The sequence below is a fragment of the Heloderma suspectum genome, chromosome 5 (assembly GCF_057233095.1).
Source record: "Heloderma suspectum isolate Gila_16-S chromosome 5, 16-S_ref, whole genome shotgun sequence".
In the NCBI taxonomy this organism is placed as follows: Eukaryota; Metazoa; Chordata; class Lepidosauria; order Squamata; family Helodermatidae; genus Heloderma; species Heloderma suspectum.
Genome location: NC_139462.1, coordinates 201,283,567 through 201,309,555, shown reverse-complemented (window position 1 = coordinate 201,309,555; position 25,989 = coordinate 201,283,567). Strand labels below are relative to the sequence as shown.

Sequence of the window (25,989 nt, the reverse complement as noted above, 5' to 3'; positions counted from 1 at the left end):
GCAGAACTTCAGGCTGGGGGCCAAATCCAGCCTACCTGGCCCTCTAGGGTTAAAATCTGGCCCTCCAGGGTTGCCTAGATGGCTATGTTGTTTGGTGGTTTCTTGGCTTCTTGCAGCTTTTTCCCCATTCTAAAAGGCTGAAATGCCTCTCCTAAGCCTTAGTTACTGGAAGTAAGAACTTTAAGCTAAAACATGCTGGTATATTTGGCTCTGCCCACCACAGGAATGTCATCCCTCAGAGCTTCTCCAAAAGTGGAATTCACTCCTTGGGCTGAAAGAGGTTCAACATCTCTGCTCTTAAGTATGTTTTTCCATAGATTCATAGAATAGTAGGGTTGGAAGGAGCCTATAAGACAAGTGAGTCTAACCCCCTGCTCAGTGCAGGAATCCAAGTCAAAGCATCCCTGACAGATGGCTGTCCAGCCCCATCTTGAATGCCTCCAGTATGGGAGAGTCCACCACCTCCCTAGTAATTGGTTCCATACTCTTGTGGATTTCTGAGGCTAATTATTAGACAGCTCAGTGTATATCAACTTATGAACATATAAAGCAGTGAATGGAATAATAACTTAATTCAACAGCAAGTAATATTGTATGTGAAATGCACAATCTGTCTCATACATGTCAGCAACTCCATGTGGTTTTCTTGCTGCACTGTGCTACTCCAGAACGTGTATGGGAGTTGATTGAGGGCCTTTAAAGAAGGAAAAATACCCAACTAGCACATTAAGCTGTAGATTCAGGTTTAACATTTTTCCTGACATGCTAGTTTTTTATGTTGTGGAAGTTATTAGGCGGAGATGCAGTCAGTTATTCAACCTACCACTTGCAGTCTGAAGTGATATAATCCAGTACAAGGTACATCATGTGGGGTTGGTTATTGTGTGTTTCCCTTTTTCAAACCAAATGATGATGATCTAAGGGTAGAACTACACACTACAAATGATAAGATGCTGAAAACCCTTGGGTTTTATAATCCAACTAATGGTGATTTGACTAAGCAAAACAAAACTTCTGTTTTGAAAATGCCTCTCTTGGTATAGTCTCCCCACACCTGTGCTATCACAGGCCAAGCACAATTCAACCTATAGTTTATTGAATCTACATGCCTGAGTGGCCTATAATAAAATTTACTAAAGTGCATTTCACATATTTTCTGAATTAAGACAATTGCCTGGAAGGTAATAAGAAAATAAACAAGTTAATGCTTTTTACTAAGTGCCACCAATTAGATTGGCCTTTCAATTAAAAAAACACATTTTAATTTCTTTTCCATAAAATGGATGTGACTATTTATGAACTATCGCTAATTGAGAGACTTTCCTCTTGAGCACTTGATGCAACTTAGAATTTATGATTTACAGAACAATGGCAGACATTTCTCTGCGTTTTTGCAAACTAGAACATACATTACAGTCTGTATACAGATAGGTATCTTCAACATGTTTCCTCTTAAACTAACTGGAGTTCCTTATGATGTTCAAACTTGGAGACCACCAGTTTGTTTAAACTAGCATTGGTTCAAACAAGCCAGATAAATTGTGCCTTATTATCCCAGCTTCTTCACTAACCATAATTTAAACTAACCAAAGTTTCCAAGTATGAACATTTATTGCATTTCTATACCTCCCAATAGCCAAAGCTCTCTGGTTAATGTTTTTAAGGGTGCAATCCTATGGATATAGTCATAAGCCTCCGAACTCAGAGGCTGACGACTATCCAATGCAGGGCAGCCAGAGCACAGAGGCGATCCTTGCCTCCATGTTTCAGCCGCCCTGCATTTCTGGCTAGAGAGGTGATAGTGCCTGTCTGGCAGGGGAGCTTTGGAGTGGGAGGTGGGAAGGCTGCACAGCGTATAGGAAGCTGTGTAACCCAACTTCTGTGGTCTTCTCACCCTCCCCAGGACTGTCCCTTTTTCCCCATCTCCGCACTCCATTTCTGAGCACGGAGGCATAGCCAAAGTAGAGGGAACTGTGCTGGCTACAAGGGGTTTCTGGGCTCTGAGGTCAGAGCCCTGGTTGTGACCTCGGAGCTCAGAAACCCCCCAAAAATCCTTTGTTCCCCAGACACTGTCTGAAGGACATACGATTGGTTCCTCCACGTATTTTTTATTGTAAAATTTCAACAAAAGAAAAAAATGTAGCTACATAGATTTGAATATATCATTTTCAGTGCTTACATAGTGTGTGTGCGTGTGCATGCGTGTGCATGCATGTGCGTGTGCGTATCTGACCAGTTGTCTGGTTAACATAACAAACTCTGGTTAGTTCAAAAGTGGAAGTGGATGCTTCTCAGGGCCTCACTGGATTAGGAGAGGGGAAGGTGGAGCGTGTGAACCTGAGGCTTGTACATGTAACACTAAGCCACAGTTTAGTGTTAAAGCTTGGCTGCTGTTTCTTTGGATATGCCTGGTCTAAAGTGGAGAGAGGTAAGAGGTGTACCTAGCCTGGTCTGTTGGTGATGAGGTAGGTTTAAACTTCAAACTCCCATATTCTTGCTTGCTTGGGAGCCATTAACCATAGTTTCCAAGCCCAGATATAATGGGAAGCTATAGTTAGCTGTGGCTTTCTAGCTTGTTTCCCTACTTATGAGAAGGGAGGAGCAAAGCAGGAGGAGCAGAAAGCTCATTCATATCTTGGCTTATCAAGTCAAGATTTGATTGTCCAAATGTGGTCGCTGAATGTGCTTGGCAGGAGAACATGGCCTCTTTGCATAACTTTGTCTTAGCTTTTCTGCTGTCATAATGGGACTTGTACAATCTAACATCAAGCAGATGAGTACTAAGGGGAACTTGATGATGATGATGATTATGATAATTATAATTTATTGCATCTCTATACCACTCCAAAGCTGAAACTCTCTGGGCGGTTTACGAAGATTAACACATTAAAATACAGTATACAGAGTTTTAGATTTTCAGTTCTAAGTTCTCCCACATCCATGATAAATTCTCATTAAATGAAACTATATCATCAGTGAGTGGACTTCATGGGCTTTCAAATGGTATTTGTTGGTGTGGATCAGTTAAGCTATTTCAGAGCCTTTTGATGAAAAAGAGGATACGGTTTGCTGCTTATGTATGTGCAATGTATAATGTAGACATGCCACTGCACTAGAGATTTCAGAATAAATTCCAGTGAGCTGGCATGTGTAGGCATCCCATCCAAGCACCAACATTTCAGATTTGTTTAACAGCTGAGTCATTTTGAGAATGACTGCAATTGTTTTTATAGTGATATTTTGAAGGGTTGAGTTCATCAGATTTTTAAGTAGAACGTGTGACATTTTGGTACCCATGTTTGTAGAATATATTATGGATCTGCACAGGCCTTTGTATTGCCACATTTTAGTCAGTTTTATTTTCCATTTATAATTAATTATGGCAAAACAATGTAAAATATCAATTATCAGATCAAATATTAATAAATTAAGTATTTTAAGTTGACCTGAAATATGCATAATCTTTATTCTTCCAGAACCATATTTGTATCTAACTAGTTCTAGATCAGTCTTGAATGTAATAAATATCTTTATTATAGATTAAGAATTCATTAAGTAAGTACAGAAGTATAATTTTGTTGCTTGCTATCCAGCTTATAACGTCTTCTGCAGTATGAAATTGGTGAATGGGGGATGACTTATTTAAAATGGCGAAGAGTTGTTCAGTTAGTAATTCACATAACTGGTTTTCTTTGTGATCATAATAAATCTATTATGTTTTGGCTCTTCTTGTTTGATAGCTTTTTTGTCAACTGGCTCATACATGTCAATGGAAACTGACTTGGATAAGTTTTTAATAACAGGACAAGTGAGTTGTCAGTGGAATTTGCTCTTGGTTTTTAAAGAAAATCAGTGTTCTCTCAAGACTACAAACACATGTTGGGAATGTGCCAGAACTACATAAAACATTCATATAAAATTGGGCTAGTGTAAATATAATTGTGAGCACGGTATAAATCTGGCTCATATTACCATGGCATTGATCTTGATTATCAATATTATAAACAGTTGCCATTGATGAAAATGCTGTAATAGGTTTATTCTATGTAATTGAAAACAACTACTATAAATTAATCTGGCCAACATTGTAAAGTATTCAGAAACAGCATGGCTCAGAAATAAGCATCTTAATTATGCTCTGTCTTGAGACCTGGTGATGATACTCGGGAGATACGAATGTCAGAATTGATATGTACTTAATTGGCCTAGTTAATAATAGCCTCAAAGTAAAAAGTGTGACTGAAATGCCTGCTTTAATAGATGAAAAAGAAGCAGAATTTTCTTCATATAAACTGTGTTCACATCAATCGTGTTTGTTGTACCAAGCTAGATCAAAGATGACTAAACGGGGGATTTTTACCCAGCAGTGTCCTGTTTCTATCTCAGATGGTTGAGGCTGTCTGGTTAGATTGGGATAAGGTTATAGGCTGAGGGGGTAGCTGGGAAATAGTTTGAATGACAGAGAAAGCAATAATTCTCTGTCTGGCTAGAGCTGGAGGAGTTCTGTTATGCTGCAGTAATCCATCACTTATTACTTGTTTGGGATTCATATTCATTCTCTTTCTCCTCCCACTGATTTTTTTTTAAAGGTATTGGTTTTGAATGCAGATCCTATTGCATTAGCCAGTTTTGTTCTAGTACGTGAAAATTTATAAATGTTTGCTAAATCATACTTGTTCATATAACATCAGTCCCCATGAAAGACAATCCCGTGCTAAGTGGCTTCTGAGTGTAGCCTTGGAGTTGCTGATCTAGCATATTGGTGGATTGAAGTTTCTGCTCTGGGACGCATCTGTGCTGTCTAATAAAGAATCGCTGGGCACCATGGGAGGCAGGAAAAGCCCAGACTGAAAAAGTTAAGATGTTTAGATGTACACTAAAACGTACAGTGAAAACATCAAATACATGCATCATTCATACCGGTACACTTGACAGGGAGCCATAGTTAGCTGCAGCTCTGTTAAATATTTGATGAGAAGTAATAGGTGAAATGATTCAACATTCACTGGATTCAACATTCAAGACTAAGGGCAGAACCTTATGCAGTGGCAGAGACTTCTGTAACTGTCAAAGACTGCTAAAACAGATGGATTAGCTGAATTTTTAGTGGAAAAGCATCAGGAAGAAGGTGTTGGGTCCTTTATCTTCTCACTGATTCCCACACACACCTTTTTTTCAACTATTTTTCTTGCAGGTAGGAAGAATAGGCAGAGGAAGGGTCTGTTACTAGGGTTGCTGGAGAAATTTGCGACGGATTAAAATGAGTTCGGATTTCTAATAATCCGACCTGCAGAATCCGCTGCGGAGCGACCCCCTCAGGCTGTGCGGAGTCCGTGGACTTTCAGATGTTTTTTTTTACTTTCCCGAAATTTACGCATATAAATCAAGTAGAACAATACTTAAATTTCTGTTAAGGAAACATTGGATGGAATGGTGGACAATACACTAAATGTTACGTACTGAGGTCAATTATGTAAATACTTACGTAAATAGTTACGTAATTATTTCTGTATTTTTCTGCATGACGAAAAAGAAATATTTGCATCCGTCTGTGGGCAGATGACGGAACGAAAGGTGCCTGACAATCCGCAAAACACGGAGCAGATTTTACATAGTCCGTACATCCCTATCTGTTACCCCTTCTGCTAAATGCTTTTCCTGCTTGACTCCATACCTTGCTTTACAGGTATTTGGCAGCAACCTGCATTTGAAGTCTGCCGCAGACATTTGTGGTTTCTTCCTGCTGCGATCAGGAAGAAAAGCGTAAAGGCTAGCATTCTTTCTTTTTTCCCTTTTAAATGAAAGTTCAGGCTCAGCTCCCTGTTATCAATGTCTGTGCTGGGTTAATAGAATGACACCATACACACAACTCTGTTCATACTCTCAGACTAACTCTTGAGAGCTTTAGAGAACAGAAACACCCAGTGAGTTGTTAGTTTCAATTCTATACTGTGCTTTCAGAGCAGATTTTGTTTTATTTCTTCAAATTAGGTTTTGTAGTGATTGCTGAAGGGTCGGTATAACTAGTTATTTCACTGTTATAATCTACCAGAAGTTACACTGGGACTTGTGTAATTCACTGTTCCACTGCTAAGGTATCCTTCAATAATCTGCGTTCTGTTTTCAGCCACTGAATATCCCAAATGCTGCATTGTGCAGGATTTATAAATAATACTTAAATTGTGCACTTACTTACTGCATATGCTTTTAAAGTCCCCCAAATCATAAGACCCCTCCAAATGGATTGAGTAGGCAGTACTGTCAAACAGAATAAAAATGAAAACACCAAAATGCTGCTTCAGATGTATTTGTAAAATACCATTTTATGAATTTTTAATTTAACTTAATTTATTTTTATTAATTAATTTAATTTATTTTTATTAATTAATTTAATTTAATTTTTATTTAATTTTTATTTATTTTTAATTTAAAATGTTGGAAACATTTTAAATTAAAAATATAGCAGTGACACACTATTGCCTCCAAATATCTTTGAGACATTTGCTGATATGACTAAGTACTTGTCTTGTTTCGCAGAACAGGAATGTCCCATCCCAGCAATCCAGTTTTGCTCTTATTCAGAGGAATCCCCATTTGACTCTGGAGAACTGGGTCCAAAGCGCAGCTTTTCTCAAAGTGTGGGGGAAGTCTTCCCCAAAGCAACTTGTTCCAAGGATGGCAGTTTCATCTGAACACACAGCTTCTGGCTAATTGCTCCTGAGGGCATGCTTACAACAGACATGAGCTATGCTGCAGTCTGGTTCCACCCCCTGCCTAGTGGGCCTCCCTTGAATTGTTGCTGGTGGTCAACCTGTCAAGCAAGCCTCCTCATAATGCCATTGTGAAGTGGGCTTTATTATCTCTGTTTAAATGGGAAGACCCAGGGACAAGAATTTCTGTCTTTTCCGAGGGCAAACACCAAGACAGAATCCAGGTGTCTTTCCTGTTTTGCTAACGTTCTCAATCCTTCTATGTCTTTCCTGTTTTGCTAACATTCTCAATCCTTCTATCATTCTACATCCTTTGTGTTCATATTGTCCCTTGTTAGATGCCTGTGTACAATAGTACTCTTGCTAATACATAATTTCCAGGGTATTAAAAATATGTAAATTACTCTTTCTAAAATCTAAATTATAGGCCTCTGCCTCCTTCGTTGCCCTGACTTCCACTCACTGTGCTTCCTAGAGTTTATCCCACTGCCTACAATGTTAAAAAAAAAAAATCCATAACCTTTATAAAATGTTGTCTGTCAGAATTGTGGCTTTTAAATGGAAGTAAACTGAAGTTTCTCGGCTTGCTTTCAATAGAGATTTTAATATATATTCACAGTTCTTTGAATATTTTATAAACTTTGGATTCTCTACCCACCCTCCTAGCATATGTTGGATCCTGCTGGTGATGGGAATATATAATCTGGTAGATCATTATTTTTGTTAAAATTTTTATATCCCGTTTTTCTGTCTCACTGCATAGACCCCAAGGGAACTAACAAAGTTTTAATAACATAAGTAAAATTGCAGCAAATGAGAACAATTGCTGTGGAACAAAATATCAGCACAAAACTGATAGAAAAAGGACAAGAACTCAATTATTTTCTAAGCAGAATTCACATCTACCAGATGTCTGAATGTCAGCAGCAAGGGGGCTGAAAAAGCCTCCTGGGGCAAGGAGTTTGAAGTCTGTGTGCCACAACCAAGTTGGCTCTGCTCTGTGTACCAGTCACAGCTTTATCAGTGGAGCAGAGCCTCCCCACAGACGTGAGTGGGCAGGCAAGATCATGTGGGAGTAGAATTTATTTATTTATTACATTTATATCCCGCCTTTTTTCCTCCTTAAGGAACCCAAGGCGGCATACATAGTCCTCCTCCTCCATTTTATCCCCACAACAACAACCCTGTGAGGTGGGTTGGGCTGAGAGTCTGTGACTGGCCCAAAGTCACCCAGTGGGCTTACATGGCCGAGTGGGGACTAGAACTCGGATCTCCCAACTCCCAGTCCAATACTCTAGCCACTACACCACAATGGGTCTCCAGAAGATACTTTAGATATCCTAGTCCCAAACCATTTAGAAGTAATGACCAGTACATGAGATTAGACTTTGAAACAGACCAGAAGTCAGTGAAGGCTATGGTATCAGAGTTACATGATGCAAAAACTGGGCCTAAATCAAAACTTTAGCTGCAGCATTTGGTACCAGCCAAAGTTTCCAAACACTTTTCAAAGGTGGGCTCATCAGTTTCACACAGATATACTGACCCGGTTCACACAATCATCACTGCCCACCATGGCTTGTTTAAGCTATAGTGAGCCACAGCGCGTGTCTTTCAAACCTGGGAGTACCCCGCTTGTTACCTCTCCCCAGTTCGAGAAGATCCCATTGAGAAGCACTCTTTGAGTCCGATTCTGTAGCCAACTGTGGATCCACCGGATCATTGTTTCATCAAGCCCACTTTGAGCTAGTTTGCTCATCAGGACAACATGGGGCACTTTGTCGAAAGCTTCGCTGAAGTCGAGGTATATCTTGTCCACAGCATTCCCACAGTCCACAAGGGAGGTTACTTGATCAAAAATGAGATCAGATTCGTCTGGCAGGATTTGTTCTTGAAAAATCCATGTTGGCTTCGAGTAAGCACTGCATTGTTTTCAAGGTGCTTACAGATGGATTGTTTTATCATCTGCTCCAGAATTTTCCCAGGAATTGATGTCAGACTTACTGGTTTCTAGTTCCCAGGTTCCTCCTTTTTACCCTTTTTGAAGATAGGGACAACATTAGCCCTCCTCCAGTCATCTGGCACTTCGCCCGTCCTCCATGATTTCTCAAAGAGAATAGACAGTGGCTCTGAGAGTTCTTCTGCCAGTTCCTTTATTACTGTAGGATGCAGTTCATTTGGCCCTGGAGATTTGAACTCATTCAAAGTAATCAGGTGTTCCTTGACCATATGCCTATCTATCTCAAGCTGCAATCCTGCTCCTTCAGCCTGTACTTCGCCTTTGCCAGGGGGGTCATAGGCCCTCTTTTGGGAGAAGACTGAGCCAAAGTAGGAATTGAGCACTTCTGCCTTTTCTTTGTCATCTGTTATCATTTTGCCATCCTTATTTAATAGCTGAACCATCATTTCTTTCCTCTGTCTTTTACTATGCACATAGCTGAACAAAGCCTTTTTGTTGCTTTTCGCATCCCTCGCTAACCTCAGCTCGATCTCAGCTTTAGCCTTTCTGGCGCCATCCCTGCAATTCTCTGCTAACTGCCTGTACTCTTCCTTTGTTGCTTGTCCTTCCTTCCACTTCCTATATGTGTCCTTTTTTGTTTTCAGGTCATCTCTAAGCTTTTTGTGAAGCCACATTGGCTTCTTTTGTCTTCCACCTTTTCTTCTTGTTGGAATTGTTTGTAATTGTGCCTTGAGGATTTCCTTTTATAAAAGCTCCCACCCATCTTGGACTCCTTTTCTCTTTAGAGTCGCTTGCCATGGGACCTTCCTGATAATTGTTCTGAGTTTATTAAAATCAGCTTTCCTAAAATCCAGGGTACGCGTTTGGCTACACTCGGCTTTTGCTTTCCTTAGAAGGTCCTCTTATGGATCAGTAACTGGGTAAAGAACAGGAAGCAGTAGAAATAAATGGTAAATTCTCCTAATGGAGGGATTTAAACACTGGGTTCTTATGGGGATCTGTATTGGGACCAAAGCTTTTCAACTTATTCATAAATCAACTGGAATTAGGAGTGAGCAGTGAAGTCGCCAAATTATTTAGGGTGGTTAAAACAAAATGGGATTGTGAGGAGATCCAAAAGGATTCTCCAAACTGAGCGAATGGGCATCCAAATGGCAAATGCAATTCAATGTAAGCAAGTGTAAAGTGATGCATATTGGGGCAAAAAAATCCACACCCCAACTTCAAGTATAAGTTGATGAGATCTGAGCTAGGAGTGACTGACCAAGCAGGAGATCTTAGGGTTGTGGTGGACAGCTTGATGAAAATGTCAACCTAGTGTGCGGCAGCTGTTAAAAAAAATAAAAATAAAGGCATATTCCATGTTAGGTATAGTTAGAAAAGGACTTGAAAATAAACATTTTTCAAGTCCTTTTCTTATGCAAATCAATGGTGCGACCACACTTAGAATACTGTGTACAGCTCTGCTCACTGCACCTAAAAAAGGATATTGTAGAGTTGGAAAAGTGCAGAAAAGGGCAACTATAATGATCAAGGGGCTGGAGCAGCTCCCCTATGAGAAAAGGTTAGAGCAGCTGGGATTGTTTAGCTTAGAGAAAAAGGGTGAATAAGGGGGAACATGATAGAGTTGGACAAAATTATGCATGGAGTGGAGAAAGTTTCCCACCTCCCAGCTGAGCAGAAGAAGCTGCTCCAGCTGGTATAGGGACTATAGAAGCAAGCAAGCTCCCAGAGAGCGAGCGATCAGAGTGAGTGAGCAGGGAGAGCAAACAGGAGTTGGCCAGGGGAGTTCAGCAGAGGAGGTCAAGGGGGAGGCCCCTAACATTAAAAAAAAAAGTTTTTATTTTTTCTTGTAACACACACTTCTATACCAGTGGGACTCTGTTTTTAACATCCAGTGAGTAGACCAGATACAGGTGGTTGTTGTTGTTCAGTCGTTCAGTCGTGTCCGACTCTTCGTGACCCCATGGACCATAGCACGCCAGGCCTTCCTGTCCTGCGCTCTCTCCCGGAGTGTGCTCAAGTTCATATTCATTGCATCGGTGATGCTATCTAGCCATCTCATCCTCTGCTGTCCCCTTCTTCTTTTGCCTTCAGTCTTTCCCAGCATCAGGGTCTTTTCCAGAGAGTTTTCTCTTCGCATTAGGTGGCCAAAATATTTGAGCTTCAGCTTCAGTATCTGTCCTTCCAATGAGCAGTCAGGGTTGATTTCCTTTAGGATGGACTGATTTGACCTCCTTGCAGTCCAGGGGACTCGTAAGAGTCTTCTCCAGCACCACAGTTCGAAAGCATCAATTCTTCGGCGCTCAGCCTTCCTTATAGTCCAGCTCTCACAGCCATACATTACTACTGGGAAAACCATAGCTTTGATTAGACGGACCTTTGTTGGCAAGGTGATGTCTCTGCTTCTTACTGTGCTGTCTAGGTTTGCCATAGCTTTCCTCCCAAGGAGCAAGCGTCTTTTAATTTCATGGCTACAGTCACCGTCTGCGGTGATCTTGGAGCCCAAGAAAGTAAAATCTGTCACTGCTTCCATTTCTTCCCCTTCTATATGCCAGGAAGTGATAGGGCCAGATGCCATGATCTTAGTTTTTTTAATGTTGAGTTTCAGACCAGCTTTTGCACTCTCCTCTTTCACCCTCAACAAGAGGCTCTTGAGATCCTCTTCGCTTTCTGCCATTAGGTTGGTATCGTCTGCATATCGGAGGTTGTTGATAATTCTCCCAGCAATCTTAATTCCGACCTCTGATTCATCCAACCCGGCATTTCTCATGATGTACTCTGCATATAAGTTAAATAAGCAGGGTGACAATATGCAGCCTTGTCGTACTCCTTTCCCAATTTTGAACCACTTGGTTGTTCCATGTCTGGTTCTTACTGTTGCTTCTTGACCCTCGTACAGGTTTCTCAGGAGACAGGTAAGGTGGTCTGGTACTCCCATCACTTTCAGAATTTGCCACAGTTTGTTGTGATCCACACAATCAAAGGCTTTAGCGTAGTCAATGAAGCAGAAATAGACGTTTTTCTGGAATTCTCTTGCTTTCTCCATGATGCAGCGAATGTTGGCGATTTGATCTCTAGTTCCTCTGCCTCTTCGAAACCCAGCTTGTACTTCCGGTAGTTCTCGGTTCGCATACTGCTGAAGCCTAGCTTGTAGGATTTTGAGCATCACCTTGCTGGCATGTGAAATGAGCGCAATTGTGCGGTAGTTTGAACACTCTTTGGCGTTGCCCTTCTTTGGAATTGGAATGTAAACTGACCTTTTCCAGTCTTGCGGCCATTGTTGAGTGTTCCAAATTTGTTGGCATATTGAATGCAGCACTTTCACAGCATCATATTTTAGGATTTTAAATAGCTCAGCTGGAATACTGTAATCTCCGCTAGCTTTGTTGTTAGTAATGCTTCCTAAAGCCCACTTGACAGATACAGGTTACTCTAGAACAATCAGAAAGCTAGACACAAAAAGGGAAAAGAGACTATGGAAAGAAAAGACTCTCCAGTGGTGGTGACCTGCAAGGTCTGTGCAATGTTTATTTTCTTGCCTGAGAACAACATGGCCTACACCTGCAACAAGTGTAAGTTGATCACATTGCTGGAAGAAAAAGCAAGAGGACTGGAGCGGCGAGTGTCAACCCTCCAGGGAATAAGAGAACACGAAGAGTTCTTGGACAGAACGGTGGAACTACAGCAGCAAAGTGAATACCAGAAGCTTGAAGAACAACAGAAAGCTGGGGAAAAAGAGGGAAATGCTGAGGTGTGGAAAAATGCAGTAGAGGATACTCCTTGGAAAAGGGTGACAGTTAGGAGCAGAAGAACTAGAAGCCACTCTACACCAGTGGAAGCATTGGAACTATGGGACCGTTTTCAGGTACTTGAGGATGAGACTGGCGGACAGCCTGCAGAGGAAGAATTAAAGGGGAACCTGCATGAGAGTGAGCAAGAGGCTGAATTTCAGGCAAGCAGAGGCGATGAAACCAAGGTCTAAAACAACAAAAAGAGAAGAGTAGTAGTAGTAGTGGGATACTCTTCGCTGCATGGGATCGAAACCCAAGTATGTTGCGAAGACCCGTGGACTCATCAGGTATGCTGCCTCCTGGGAGGATGGATTAGAGACGTGACTGAAAGGTTGCAGGCACTCATAAAGCCCACTGACAGGTAACCCTTTCTTCTCATCCATGTGGGAACAAATGATACCACCAAGCGGAGCTACGAAGAAATCACATCAGACTTTGAAGCTTTGGGAAGGAAACTCGAGAACTTTGGTTCCCAGATAGTTTTCTCATCCATCCTTCCAGTAGTTAGAAGAGGAATAGAAAGGGAAAGAAAAATACTCCGGGTGAATGACTGGCTACAAAGGTGGTGCCGATGAGAGAGATTTGTATTCTGGGACCACGGGCTATACTTCCTGGAAGATGGACTGTTGGCAAAGGACGGGTTGCACCTCACAAGGGCTGGAAGAATGTGTTTGGCCATAGCATGAAGAACTTTATCAGGAGGGCTTTAAACTGAATCCTACGGGGAAGGGAGATGTAAAGTTGGGGGTAACAATGGATGATGGCTCATGCACCGCAACGGAGAGAACAGCTCTAATAGCACCCAATAATAGTCTTCAGACACATGTAGGAAGAAAGCCAGACTATGAAGCACATGGTCTTCAATGTCTATATACTAATGCCCAAAGTATGGGAAACAAACAGAACAAACTTGAACTCTTAATACAGGAGGGAAATTATGACTTGATAGGTATAACTGAGACTTGGTGGGATGACTCTCATGACTGGAATACAGCAATTGAAGGATATAACTTGTTCAAAAAGAACAGGAGGAACAGAAAGGGAGGTGGGATTGCACTGTATGTGAAAAATACGCATCTCTGCACAGAAATACAGGAGGAGGAGCTTGGTAGCCCCATCGAGAGCATCTGGATCAAAATAAATGGAGCAAAGAATAAAAGGAACCTGGTGGTCGGAGTCTACTAAAGGCCACCCAATCAAGGAGAAGACGAGGATGAAACGTTTGAAAAGCAAATAGCCAATGTTTCAAGGAAGCTTGATGTAGTAGTAATGGGGGACTTCAATTTCCCCGATATTTGTTGGGAGACAAATTCTGCAAAACGTGGCCCCTCCAGGAAATTCCTGACTTGTGTGTCGGATAACTTCCTCCTACAGAAAGTAGAGGAAGGAACTAGAGGATCGGGTATCCTTGACTTGATCCTAACCAACAGAGATGACTTAGTGGATAAAGTAGCAGTTACAGGAACTCTGGGGGAGAGCAACCATGTTGTACTTGAGTTCTTGGTTCTAAGGGAAGCAAAAGCCAGGTGTAGCCAAACACGTACCCTGGATTTTAGGAAAGCTGATTTTAATAAACTGAGAACAATGCTCCGTAAAGCCCCATGGCAAGGGATGCTAAAAGCAACAAAAAGGCTTTGTTCAGCCGTAGTGGCCGCCATTTGTGTCCAGCCAGGCAGTCGTGATAGGCTATGTAAGTATTTATGTAGCCTATCACAGCTGGGCAAAACAAAAAACAAAAAAAAAACAGCGTACGCAAATGGCGGCGGCTACGGCGGCCGCCATTTGCATTCCCTGTTTTTTGCCGGTTTAGCCTACGTAAATATTTACGTAGGCTAAAACAGCAAAAAATAGGGAACGCAAATGGCGGCTGCCATAGCCGCCGCCATTTGTGTACGCCATTTTTTTTGTTTGTTTTGTTTGGCTTGCCTTGATAGGCTACATAAATACTTACGTAGCCTATCACGGCAAAGACCAGGACGACAATGGTGGCTGTGGCAGCCGGTCGAAAGACCAGCCGCCCCCGCCGCCGGACCGCCGGACCTGCCATCCGGAACATACGCCCCAGGTAAGCCTTGTCCCGGGGGGAATCTGTGGGGGTGGCAGGCCGTTCCGCCATGGATTTCGGGGGGCCAGTGCATTCGACCTCACTGAAATCCGTGGCGGAATTCTTGCCATCCCTATGGAGGGCTCAGTCCTGAGCCCAGTGCTCTTCAACATTTTTATTAATAACTTGGAGGAGGAGGTGCAGGAAATGCTGATCGGATTTGCAGATGACACAAAATTGGGCAGGATGGCTAATACTTTGGAAGACAGAAACAAAATTCAAAGTGATCTTGATAGACTGGAGCGCTGGGCAGAAAACAACAGAATGACATTTAATAAGGATAAATGCCAAGTTCTGCACCTATGAAAAAGAAACCAAATGCACAGTTACAAGATGGGCGATACTTGGCTCAACAACACTACAAGCGAGAAGGATCTTGGAATTGTTGTAGATCACAAGCTGAATATGAGCCAGTCATGTGATGTGGCTGCAAAAAAGGGAATTGCTCTTTTGGGCTGCATTAATAGAAGCATAGCTTCCAAATCCCAGAAAATACTAGTTCCCCTCTACGCAGCACTGGTTAGGCCTCATCTGGAGTACTGTGTCCAGTTCTGGCACCGCATTTTAAGAAGGCAAACTGGAGAGGGTTGAGAGGAGGGCAACAAAGATGATCAGGGGACTGGAAACAAAGCCCTATGAAGAGAGACTGAAAGAACTGGGCATGTTTAGCCTTGAGAAGACAAGACTGAGGGGAGAGATGATAGCGCTCTTCAAGTACTTGAAAGGTTGTCACAGAGAGGAAGGCCAGGATCTCTTCTCAATCATCCCAGAATGCAGGACATGGAATAATGGGCTCAAGTGACAGGAAGCCAGATTCCAGCTGAACATCAGGAAAAACTTCCTGACTGTTAGAGCAATACGACAATGGAACCGATTACCTAGGGAGGTGGTGGGCTCTCCTACACTGGAGGCATTCAAGATGAGGCTAGACAGCCATCTGTCAGGGGTGCTCTGACTTGGATTCCTGCATTGAGCAAGGGGTTGGACTCGATTGTCTTACAGGCCCCTTCCAACCCTACTATTCTGTGATTCTAAGTGGATAAGGTGACATTTTTCTCCCTCTTTCATAATATTAGAACTCGGGGTCATCCCATGAAGCTGATTGCTGGGAGATTCAGGACAGATAAAAGGAAGTACTTCTTCACACAGCGCGTAGTTAAACTATGGAATTCACTTCCACAAGATGTAGTGATGGCCACCACTTTGGATGGCTTTAAAAGGGGATTGGAGAAATTCCTGGAGGATAAGGCTATCAGTGGCTATTAGTTCTATATGTTACATCCAGTATCAGAGGCAGTATGCCTATGTACACCAGCTGCTGGGGATCATGGCCGGCAGGGTGCAGTTGCACTCGTGTCCTGCTTGTAGGTTCTTGGTCAAAAGCTGGTTAGCCACTGTGTGAATGGAATGCTGGACTAGGTGGTCCATTGGTCTGATCCACATGGCTCTTCTTATGTTCTTATGTTTCAGGATTGAACTGTCACGTATGCTGTGTGGGGCTGCCTTTGAAAGGTGTCTGCAGAGATCAATTAGTACAACAGAACTGGGCCTTTCAATACAGTGTTGCAGTGTAGAATGCTTCTGTTCAGTGTTCCAGCAAATCAGCTATGCCTTCTTCCAGTCTGCATACTGAGCATGCTCAGTCCTCAGTGGATTGATTTAGAGTTGTTGCTCTCCCCCACTCCCACCCCCAGTGCTTCTTCAAGATTTTTTTGTACTTCTATAAACCTAGGGGATTCTTCAAGCTTGCTGATACCGTATAGGTAATGCCATAGGACTGGCACTTGGAGAATTGAGATTGCTATCAGTATGCACAAGTAGGAACTGTAACAAAATGTTGCAGTGTAAAGTGCTTCTGTTCATGGTTCCAGACATTCCATTCCCTCCTTTTCCATTTCCCCCATGGTCAATTAGCCTTCCATAACCACTCAGTCCTCACTGGGCTGTTTTAGGATTCTCCTTGCCCTTAAAGATCCTTTGTACTTCTGCAAACCTTGGGGTTTGCCAAGTCTGCTAATACCTCCCTCTTGTGCATGGGTGGTGCCAATTTGGCTACATAGGTGCAAGTACTTTTGGTGAAGATTGGAATTCTATAATGCTACTGCTCCATGGATCCTCCTCCGTAGTGTATCCAGATTGGGGAACTCCATGCCCTGGAAGAGGGCTCCCATCTTACTATTTTTCTGTAGCCTTCTTAACAGTGTGATCCTTTACATATCTACTCAGAAGTAAATCCTATTGCCCTCAGTGGGGTTTATTCCAAGGTAAGTGGAATAGGGTTGCAATGTAAGATTTAAATGCCTGCTTTAGGCAGGCATTTAACTTAATCAAAAACAATCAGCTAGCTGCTTTTGCATTGTTTTATCTGCTGTCTGCCTTTTTAATTGTTTGCTTTTGATTATGTGCGATTCTTTGAATTGTTGGATGTTTTCACTTGTTCCTTATACTGTTACAAGCTACTTTATTTATTTATTGAATTAATTAAAACCCTCCTTTCTGCCAAAAATGGTACTGAAGTGGCCATAAATGGCTGACCTGACTGACCATTCAGTTTTGCTGCCATATAGTGGAATGGCTGGCTATAAATGTTCTTGTAAATAACTCCAGTGTTAGTAATTCTTTAAATTGTACATTTGTACTACAGGGAAAAAATAAGGCAGCTTACAACATATATTTAAAACAACAATTAGCACAGTTGACTAATAAAAGTTGATCTCTGCTGCTGAAATGTGATGCAATACATTTCTTAAAATATTATTTGATATGATATCATTATTTGATATGAATATTTATAACTGTGAAAGTAATCCTTTTTAATTTTCATGTTAAAAGTAGTGCCTCATGCCTCTGTTTAGTTTTTCATTTTTGATTGTATTGTGTTCAGTGTGGAGAGTTAATCCCAAAGCACAGCTTTTCTGATGCAAAATCTGAATGCTTGTGTAGACACAACAGCTGTCCCCTCACCATGTGGCATCTTCTATTACTTTACTGTAGAGATGAGTTTTGGCCCAGTGTTTCGGTAATATTGGACAAACATGGGTTTTAAGTGACAGAGGCTTATGCTTACGCATTCATCTGACTCTCATGGTTACAGTTGGCTCCAGAGTTAGAACAGGGAGAATAAATTCACACTGTGGCCACCCTCCTAGCTGCTTGTAGCAGTTGAATCACAGGGGGTTCTGTTGCATCTAAAGACACAATTAACTACTTCTGAGGAGCTGTAAATTCACCAAAGCCTTAAAAAAACAAAACGGAGCCATAGCTCTTCATAAAAAAAGCAAACCCCTCCAAGGTTGTAGAGGGTTGATTTTTAAAATAAATAAAATAAATAATAAATATTCTCCTTTTGTTCCAAGAATCTCAGTTTCTATGAGTAGGAAAGGGTTTAAAGTAACATATGAAAAAGTGTGCATATAAATATATACACAGATTAAAATATACAGAGTTTGGGGTGCTTGCTTGAGAGTGAATGCTACAGAATATTTTAAAGGTGCTTCGCTGATACTCCTAGTATTAGATGTAGGCATTTGGTATGTCGCTTCAATAATAGGTAAATTGTATATAGAAAGGCTCTATTTATGCTTTTCGTGGCATTCTGGCAAACAGGGGTCCGTGCTTTAACATGCCTTTTATTAAAAAGCCTTTTCTGATTTGTAGGTGATCTTGTAGGTTGATCTATTCACTTCTCATGTAAGTCTATTGAGCACTGTTGGCTTCATTCCAAGTCTTTTCACTTAACTGAAGATATATAATTTCTGGAAATCTTAAAAGTATGGAAGAAACTTTCCCATGAGAAATACAGAAATTCATAGTTGAAATTGAAGTATTGGCAGTCTCTGCCTAACTATCAATATCAAAGTTGGTTATAGGATCCAGGGTGCAGAAACAATATATATGTTAGGCCTGGCTTTATTATCTAGTAGATAGTAAAGGAATTCATGTATATAAAGAAACAACTTTGAAAGTTAATATTGTGTGTTTGTGTGTGTATTTTAAGAAGTCTCTTTCACCCTATCCAAAGGGTTCAAGGACAGTTACAATCTCTTTCTACCTCATTTTATCTTCTCTTCAATCCTGTGTGAGAGAGGTTGGTATGAGAGAGTGAACTATCCAAGGCCATTGAGTGAGCTTTCTGGCAGAGAAAGGATTTTGTCTTAAACATTGTGGGCATAGTTCGTAGGGCCATTCAACATGATAAGCAGGAGGCGGGAAGGAATATCAGCATAGACCCCGGTAGTATGTAAAAGCACTTTAGGCATTCATGTAGAAGTTTTTGGATACTGGCCTTTGACACCCCCACCAGACCCTATTTTAAACAGTTGTGGATGTGCATGTCATTCTTCATACTATAATACAGTCTCATTAACACTATGGATTAACTAACTATGCCTGTAGTTTTGACTTGAAAAGGCAAACCTAATTAAAAGCCATTGTCTGCTTTGCATGTATGCTGAGAATCCGTAGATGGAAATTCTTCATTCCTTGTGCTATTTTGAATACAGTTAAGTTTTTAAGTAGGGATGAGCATTTCATTATTTAATTGTTAGTATTAGAAAATTGGACTGAAAAGTAGTTGTCACTGTGTTTTTACATTTTGTATAGGTGGAAGAGAATTTGTGGGATAGTTCCATTTCTTGTTCTTACACACACACAAACACATCCACACACACACACACCAATTTCAAATTGTTCAAAAACTTTACAGGCTTAATTTTGGATATGTGTTAAGTCATGCAAGATGCGTATTGAATGCTTTTTATAGAGAAACAGTTGTCCACATTTTAATTTTACACTAACTTTCAGAATGCTTGTAAAGTAATGTAGGTCTCTGTTTGAAGTAGCACTGAATACTAACAAGTGCTTGACAGATTTCCTGTAAACTCCTCAGTGAATGATGTGTAGGCCAAGATCCAAAGAACCCACATGCTTAGCTCAGTAGAGACTGCAGGACTGCAGAGTCGCTCTTTCTGTCAGTGGCCCGTATTCCACACAACAGCACTCGCCATGGAAATTTTATAGCAGCTTCACAAACCTCCTCTGATATAGTGCAAATTGCTCTTGGGGCAGTAGGTTGTTCAGAACCTCATTAAGCATATAATAAACCATTGCACACACCTAAAGGGGGCTGTTTGAACACTGGCCAGTAGTGTACATCTGATACTATGATACTTGGATAGTCAGTTTTACATTAAATCCCTGTGATAAGTGTTGCTTGGGGTGGGATGGGGGGAGAATTTACTCACTTCTCAAGGAAGAGTTTATTACTTCCAGTGGAAATCGGCTCCCTCATCTTTCCAAAGCCAAAACACTGACTCTTTACCACTGCACCAATCCTATGTACTTGTGTGCGCATGTGTTTTCTTTCCTCCACCCCCCCAAACCCATACATTTTATGCTGAGATATACATGTGTATGTATTTTTACCCACACATGCACCCTTTCCTGAATTATAATGGTTGTATGATTTTCAGTGTTTCATATAACAAAGACCTACATGGACACGAAACGGGGATGATTGATAAAAATCCTTCCCACTATTAGCTATTATTTACTGTCTCTTAAGCAGCAGGCTGTATATTTATGCCAATTTCTCTGCTTCAGGGAGCATTCTTGATAGCAGGACAAAGTGAATAAAAGTAGTTTGCTTTGCAAATGAATGCAAATGGCAGAGCCTTTGGGAAGCCCTTTAAACAGGGGCAAGGTACTCTGATTATGAGCGAAGCTGCCATTTGGACATGGTGAAAAGAGCACGCTTGAGCCATTGATTGGGGGAGACAGTAAAAAGTCAGGAAGGGCCCCGTTCAAGCTTGCAGTGCAGCAGGCGGACGTCAGTGTGGTTAGAGCACAGTGGGAGAATGACAGGCAGGATTAGTGTCAGGGAGAAGCTTTGCCGTAGCTGTGGAGATGGTCTCTGGGGTCATTCACCTCTGACTGTTGTTCTGTGCTGATGGCTCTGTAATGCAAACTGCTTGATGCCTGCCTGTTCATTATCGGAAATGGTGATTAGGGGAGGTATTTGTCATAAAGGACTTTTTTTTAGAAATAAATAGAAATGGGAAGCTGTTGCTTACTGCCGGTGCCAGTGCAGAGGAAGCTTGATCCAGATGGCTTTTCTGAGAGAAAGGGAAGGTGGAAACAGCTGCTTACATGTGAATGTTAAGGCGTCTCTATACAGAACCACTGCTCTTTTGCGTCGGGGTTTTTTGATTTTGGTTTGTCATAAAAGGAGGAATTGGAGTTTCTTTGCAATGGGTGCTATGTCATGGCCTCTCTGGAAATAGCTAGTTCCATCCCTCCCCCTTTCCTGTGTGTGCACCATGCTCAGAAGCTGTTCAGTCTGGGTGCTTTTAACTCATTAAATACCAGCTCCAGAAATTCTCAGCAGCTTTGTTACACCATTTTAAAATGTAACAGTATGGTAGCGTACTGAATTGTGTACCTGGGCGGGCGGGGAGGGGGCAAGTAAGATTATTTGTGAAATCCAGGTCTATTTCACCTTTTCTAAATGTTGTTCCCCGGAGAAAGGATTTTATGCATTATTTTGTAATATATAATACCTTCAAGCTATGAGTTTGGATTTTTATTTATATTTTTATGTGGTTGTAAGTCTTTTTCCTGCATGTGTGCGTGCACGCACGTGTACATTTGCACACACGTGCTTGCTTACCTCTATTCAATGTATTGTAAATGGATAAACTTGACCTTCCAGATGTGTGTACATGTAATGTAATGCGTTTCAGTGATATGTTTATAATAAGTTGAATTTTATGTTACCTTACGCAGCAAGGGAAATTAGACACTATTAAACAAGATATAAAACTGTTGGTAGGCAAAATCTTTTCAATTATTACTTTGCTTGGGTCTTGTGCTCAGTGTTTTTAGCCACACAAAAATCCTTCTAGTTTCCTAGTGTAATAAATGTTCTACAAATGTTTTACAGGCACCTGAATGGACGGAAGAGGATCTTAGCCAACTGACAAGAAGTATGGTTAAGTTCCCAGGGGGGACGCCTGGTCGATGGGAAAAGATTGCTCACGAATTGGGTCGATCAGTGGCAGATGTGAGTTCACTTGAATTTGCATTGTATGGACAAACCAGAACAAGACGGGCAGTGTAGAAACCAAACATAGATGGGGTCCAACATTGTCTTTGAGAGAGGCTGCAATCCTTTTAGGACCTGGAAGTGAACCATTAACTAACTATGCAAGAAGCAGATGTCAGCTGGTCCCTCTGCTCCACAATTAACAGCTGTAACTGATCAGCTATATGGGGATTCTGGTGCTTAGAGACTTGAGCTACTGTAACCTGATAACAGAAAAACAATGCCAGTTTTAGTCGTTGTAGTAAACCCTCTTAGCTGGAAGAGAACATTTGTGAGACTTAAGTAAAGATAATATTTCTGCTTAGGCCTAAAAAAAAAAACCCTAAATGCAGATCAGCTAATAGTGTTTAGACAGGTGGTATCCATTAATTAAAGCTCAGGTTCTTTTTTCCATCAAATGATGGCCTACACCATAATGTGGAATATGGCGATGTGTAAAATGACCAATTTGCCACAGTATGAGAGTAAACATGCACTGTTGTTCCTTGTTAAGATGGACTTAAGAAGTTGTAGTTCTTGAGTCCGGCTCCTGAGAGAAGAAATAGAATTCCTTTGAGGTGCCTCTGAGTCCAAAAGCATCAGGACAGCGAGTGCATGAGATTTAAGTTGAACCTTGTCAACGGATATTTGGTGCTTGGTAGGAGTTGCCATATCTGGGCATTAAGAAAATTACCTCATTCCTCCAAGAGAAATTGATCACAGACCCACTTTATGTTACACTGATTGCTGTATCTCCAGGCAACAAGATCTTGAAGGAAGTAATGCAGAGGTTGCAGGGGAAGGCATCATGGTGCTTTTGTGGAGCTGGCCAGAAACTCTCCTGTTTTTTAGACAGGAACAGTATAGTTCGTAACAGTTTCCAGGGATAGTCTTGTGGCACCTTAAAGAGTAACAGATTTATTATGGCATAAGCTTTTGTGGACTGCAGTCCACTTGTAATTGGAATAGCCTTGAACCATTTCTGTTGTAATACAGGCTGTTTGCTGACAATGCCCAAACCTGCCTTACAGTGTAGTCAGGTATGGGGCAGATGCTTGATACCTCTGAAGTAGATTTAGTTCTGATACTGCTGTTCAGGGACAGTGCACTTAAGCCAGTGGCACAATGGAGCGCCCCGGATTGGGTCCAAGGAAAGATAGCTCTTGCATCCCCTTTCTTTCCAATTCAGGGCTGATTCACAAGCAGCCTCTTCCTTTTATTTGTTTCTATCTGACTTTTTTTGTTTTGTCAGCATTGTTTGCACTCCAGCCAAGTGAGTAGCTAAATCCATGCCCACCCATATTGCCATTTTACTCATCTGTACCAGTGTAACATTTTGTCTAAAGCCACTGATAAGCAATCCTGAGTGTATGAAGAACCTAGTCATAGGATCAGACACAGACTCAGTATGCTGATTTAAACCAGGCTAGCAAAAAGTCAGAAGAGAACCCTCACTTGCAGTCCCGCTGTGCAATCCCACCAGTGTTTGTGTGCGTGTGTATATTTCCCTAGAAATGATTTCTAGTTTCTAAATAAATGTATATCAGTTGTTTCAAGGAGACAAGAAGAGAGCATTCTTAGGTATGTAGCAACAAATGTTTATTTGTATTTGGAAGTTCATATTAGGGCTCTACATATTCTATGGATCTTGGGAGGGGGGGCAGTGGGGAGAAGGAGATCAAGTGCTTAAAAAACAAGCCCCCTAAGACTGCGATCCCAAGCGCCGCGCATTCACTGCATATGTAGAGGGCCTTCTCTGCCTCTCTCTTCCAGGGGCAGCCTATGATAAGGGTTTTCTGGAAAATGTTGAATTGAGAATTTTCCCACTGCACTAAATCAGTGGCGAGCTAATTTAGCATGTTTGTTTGACTTACATGTAGCAAACAAAACTTAGAAAGTATGCCATGCTAATTTACTTGCTGTATAAATACTTGAAAAGTTTTTCCAATAGCCAAAAGCTGTTGAACTGAAATACTGGATTATTTTTAAAAAATCAAGCAAGTGTGCTTAGTGTGGTTTAAATGTTATATTGAAGGAAAGCTTTACTTGGACATTCTTTTTATTGGAATACTTGTAAATATTTTAAGACATGACAACTCTTACACTTTCCTTACATTTATTTAGTTTTTAAGAAAAATTTGGTAGCATTGAAAACTGTTAACATACTGATTTTAGCATGGCTGAAGAGCTATACACATAAATATATCCTTCCTAGGGATAATTAGCTGAATAAAGTTAGTTACAACTTTGCTTTTAAATTTGCCCAGATGCCAGTTCCAACGGTATTATGCTCATTTATTATGTTTCTGATTTAATTTTACGAAATAAAGCTTTTCTAAAAACAGAACTTCTATTTTAGAAAAAAAATTGCAGAAAATTTCCACTTCACCTGACAAGCCACCCCAGAAGGTTGAGAGACCTTTCTGAGCAGCATCTGATGAAACAAGGGGGGGCTGCTGCCAAGGGGGAAAATCAGCCACTATCCCTTGCACAGGCAGAAATACTTAGCATGCACACATAAGCCTTTTTTTTATCCCAGCTGGACTCTTTAAAGCAGAATTATGCAAAATGGATAAATATATACACTTATTTTGCATAATTATGAGCAGCGAAATTGAGCTTTATTTGTATAGAGCATGGAGTCTTGGCCACCTTAAATTCTGTGAACCATTTTTGTGCTTCTGATTGATTGCAATTTGACATTGGAAGTTACTTTCTCGTATGAGTTTTATGTGTGTGTTTGAGCTGCTGTTCTTAGATGGAATGAAATGATTTAAAGGGAGTGTCTCTGGCTTTTGTCAGCTGTCAAGTTGTGGCTGTTAATTAAACTTGCATCCCACTTCTTGAAGAGTACTGCCAGCTAAATCCAAATTTGAGGGCAGGAAAGGTGCCTTTTTACCTGAGTCGTTGTATGGTTTCACTTGTTAATTTCCCCATGTTGTCAAACAAAACAATTCTCTGAAAGCTTTTTGCTGCATACTCTTTGGATCATTTATTTCCTTGAAAAAGGATGGGGCTCCTGCTTCTTGTTGCTTCTGACATACAGATACACTGATTATTGCATTTGGGGCTTGCATTTCCCACCCTCGAAGGTGTGTTTCTTCTGAAATATCAGGATTGTCTCATCTCCTGGAGAAGAATGATAATGGAGGTGTAAAAGTGCCTTCTTTATTTTTGTTTTGTTTTGTTTTGTTTTGCCTTCCTTTTGTCTTGAGTTTTTTCACTGTATCTTGTGTTGGTTCTGGATCTAGGGTGCTCCTTGCTGGCTAGCTTGCCCAGACAATAGATGGGCCATTTTGTCCTGGAGGTGATGCCACAGCTGTGTGAAGGCACAAGGGCCAATAGGATCAAGAAGAGGACTAGAGAGAGGGAGCACAGAGCCTTGTACTGGGGAATGTAGAGCTGGGGTCCTTCTCAAGTGAGACCCGACATACAGTGATCTGAGTGCTTTCCACTCCAGCCATGTGGTTGAATGTATTTCCCAGGAATTTCTACTATTTGTGGGAATGGAAAAGAAAAGAAAAAAGAACACGTAAGCTGAATACAACTATGGAGATATAACAGAGCCATTCTGCTTAACAGGAGTTATTAGAACTGCATGTATGGCACAGAAAGATAGCAGTTCTGTAAATATGGATTGATTATTGGTACAGCTTAAGCATGCTTGTTTCACTTCCAGAATCCAGATCTCTCTCTCTCTCTCTCTCTCTCACACACACACACACACACACACACACACCATGATTTCGCTTGCCACCACTTAGAGCCAGTATATCTGGACTAGGGCCGAAGAGATCCAATCCTTATGAAACTCACTAGGTGACTTTGGGCTGGTCACACACACACTCAGCCAAACCTACCTCATAGGATGGTTTGAGGATAAAATATGGTGAGAAGAACCTTGAGCTCTTTAGCGGAAGGAATATAAAACTTAAGGAATATATTATTTGCCTATTTTATTGTACTGTATGTATCTGATAAAGGGATAATCCTCAAACTTTCAGAAATTACAGGAATATATTAAAGGTATAATTTTAGGAACAATTATAATTGTGTATTAAAATTTATATTTTAGATTAAATTAATAATTTTACTAAGTTTTAGTATGTTTTTGAGATGATAGTATAATAAGTAATAAGAAGATGGTTATAGTAGCTTTTGCAGTGCTTTTTTTAAGTAGGACCATGGAATGGAAATCTTGGTGAAACAGTCACCTAACCTAATCAGAGTTTCCAGGTTATCTTACATCTACTCAGCTCACAAATTCCCATGTCAGTTTGATTGTGAGAACTGGCCCTGGATCTAAACTTTTGAAACAACTGTTTAACACATAAGCCATT

General features: G+C 41.1%; 1 protein-coding gene across 6 annotated transcripts in view; it reads left to right on the top strand.

The window, feature by feature from the left end:
* DNAJC1 (DnaJ heat shock protein family (Hsp40) member C1) overlaps positions 1-25,989 on the top strand; it is a 120,644-nt gene that overhangs the window by 82,901 nt on the left and 11,754 nt on the right. For all 6 annotated transcript variants that reach the window (XM_084859037.1, XM_084859036.1, XM_084859038.1 and 3 more), the window contains one exon: positions 21,509-21,628. In XM_084859037.1, the coding sequence (XP_084715163.1) occupies positions 21,509-21,628 (120 nt within the window). The remainder of the gene's footprint in view (positions 1-21,508; positions 21,629-25,989) is intronic.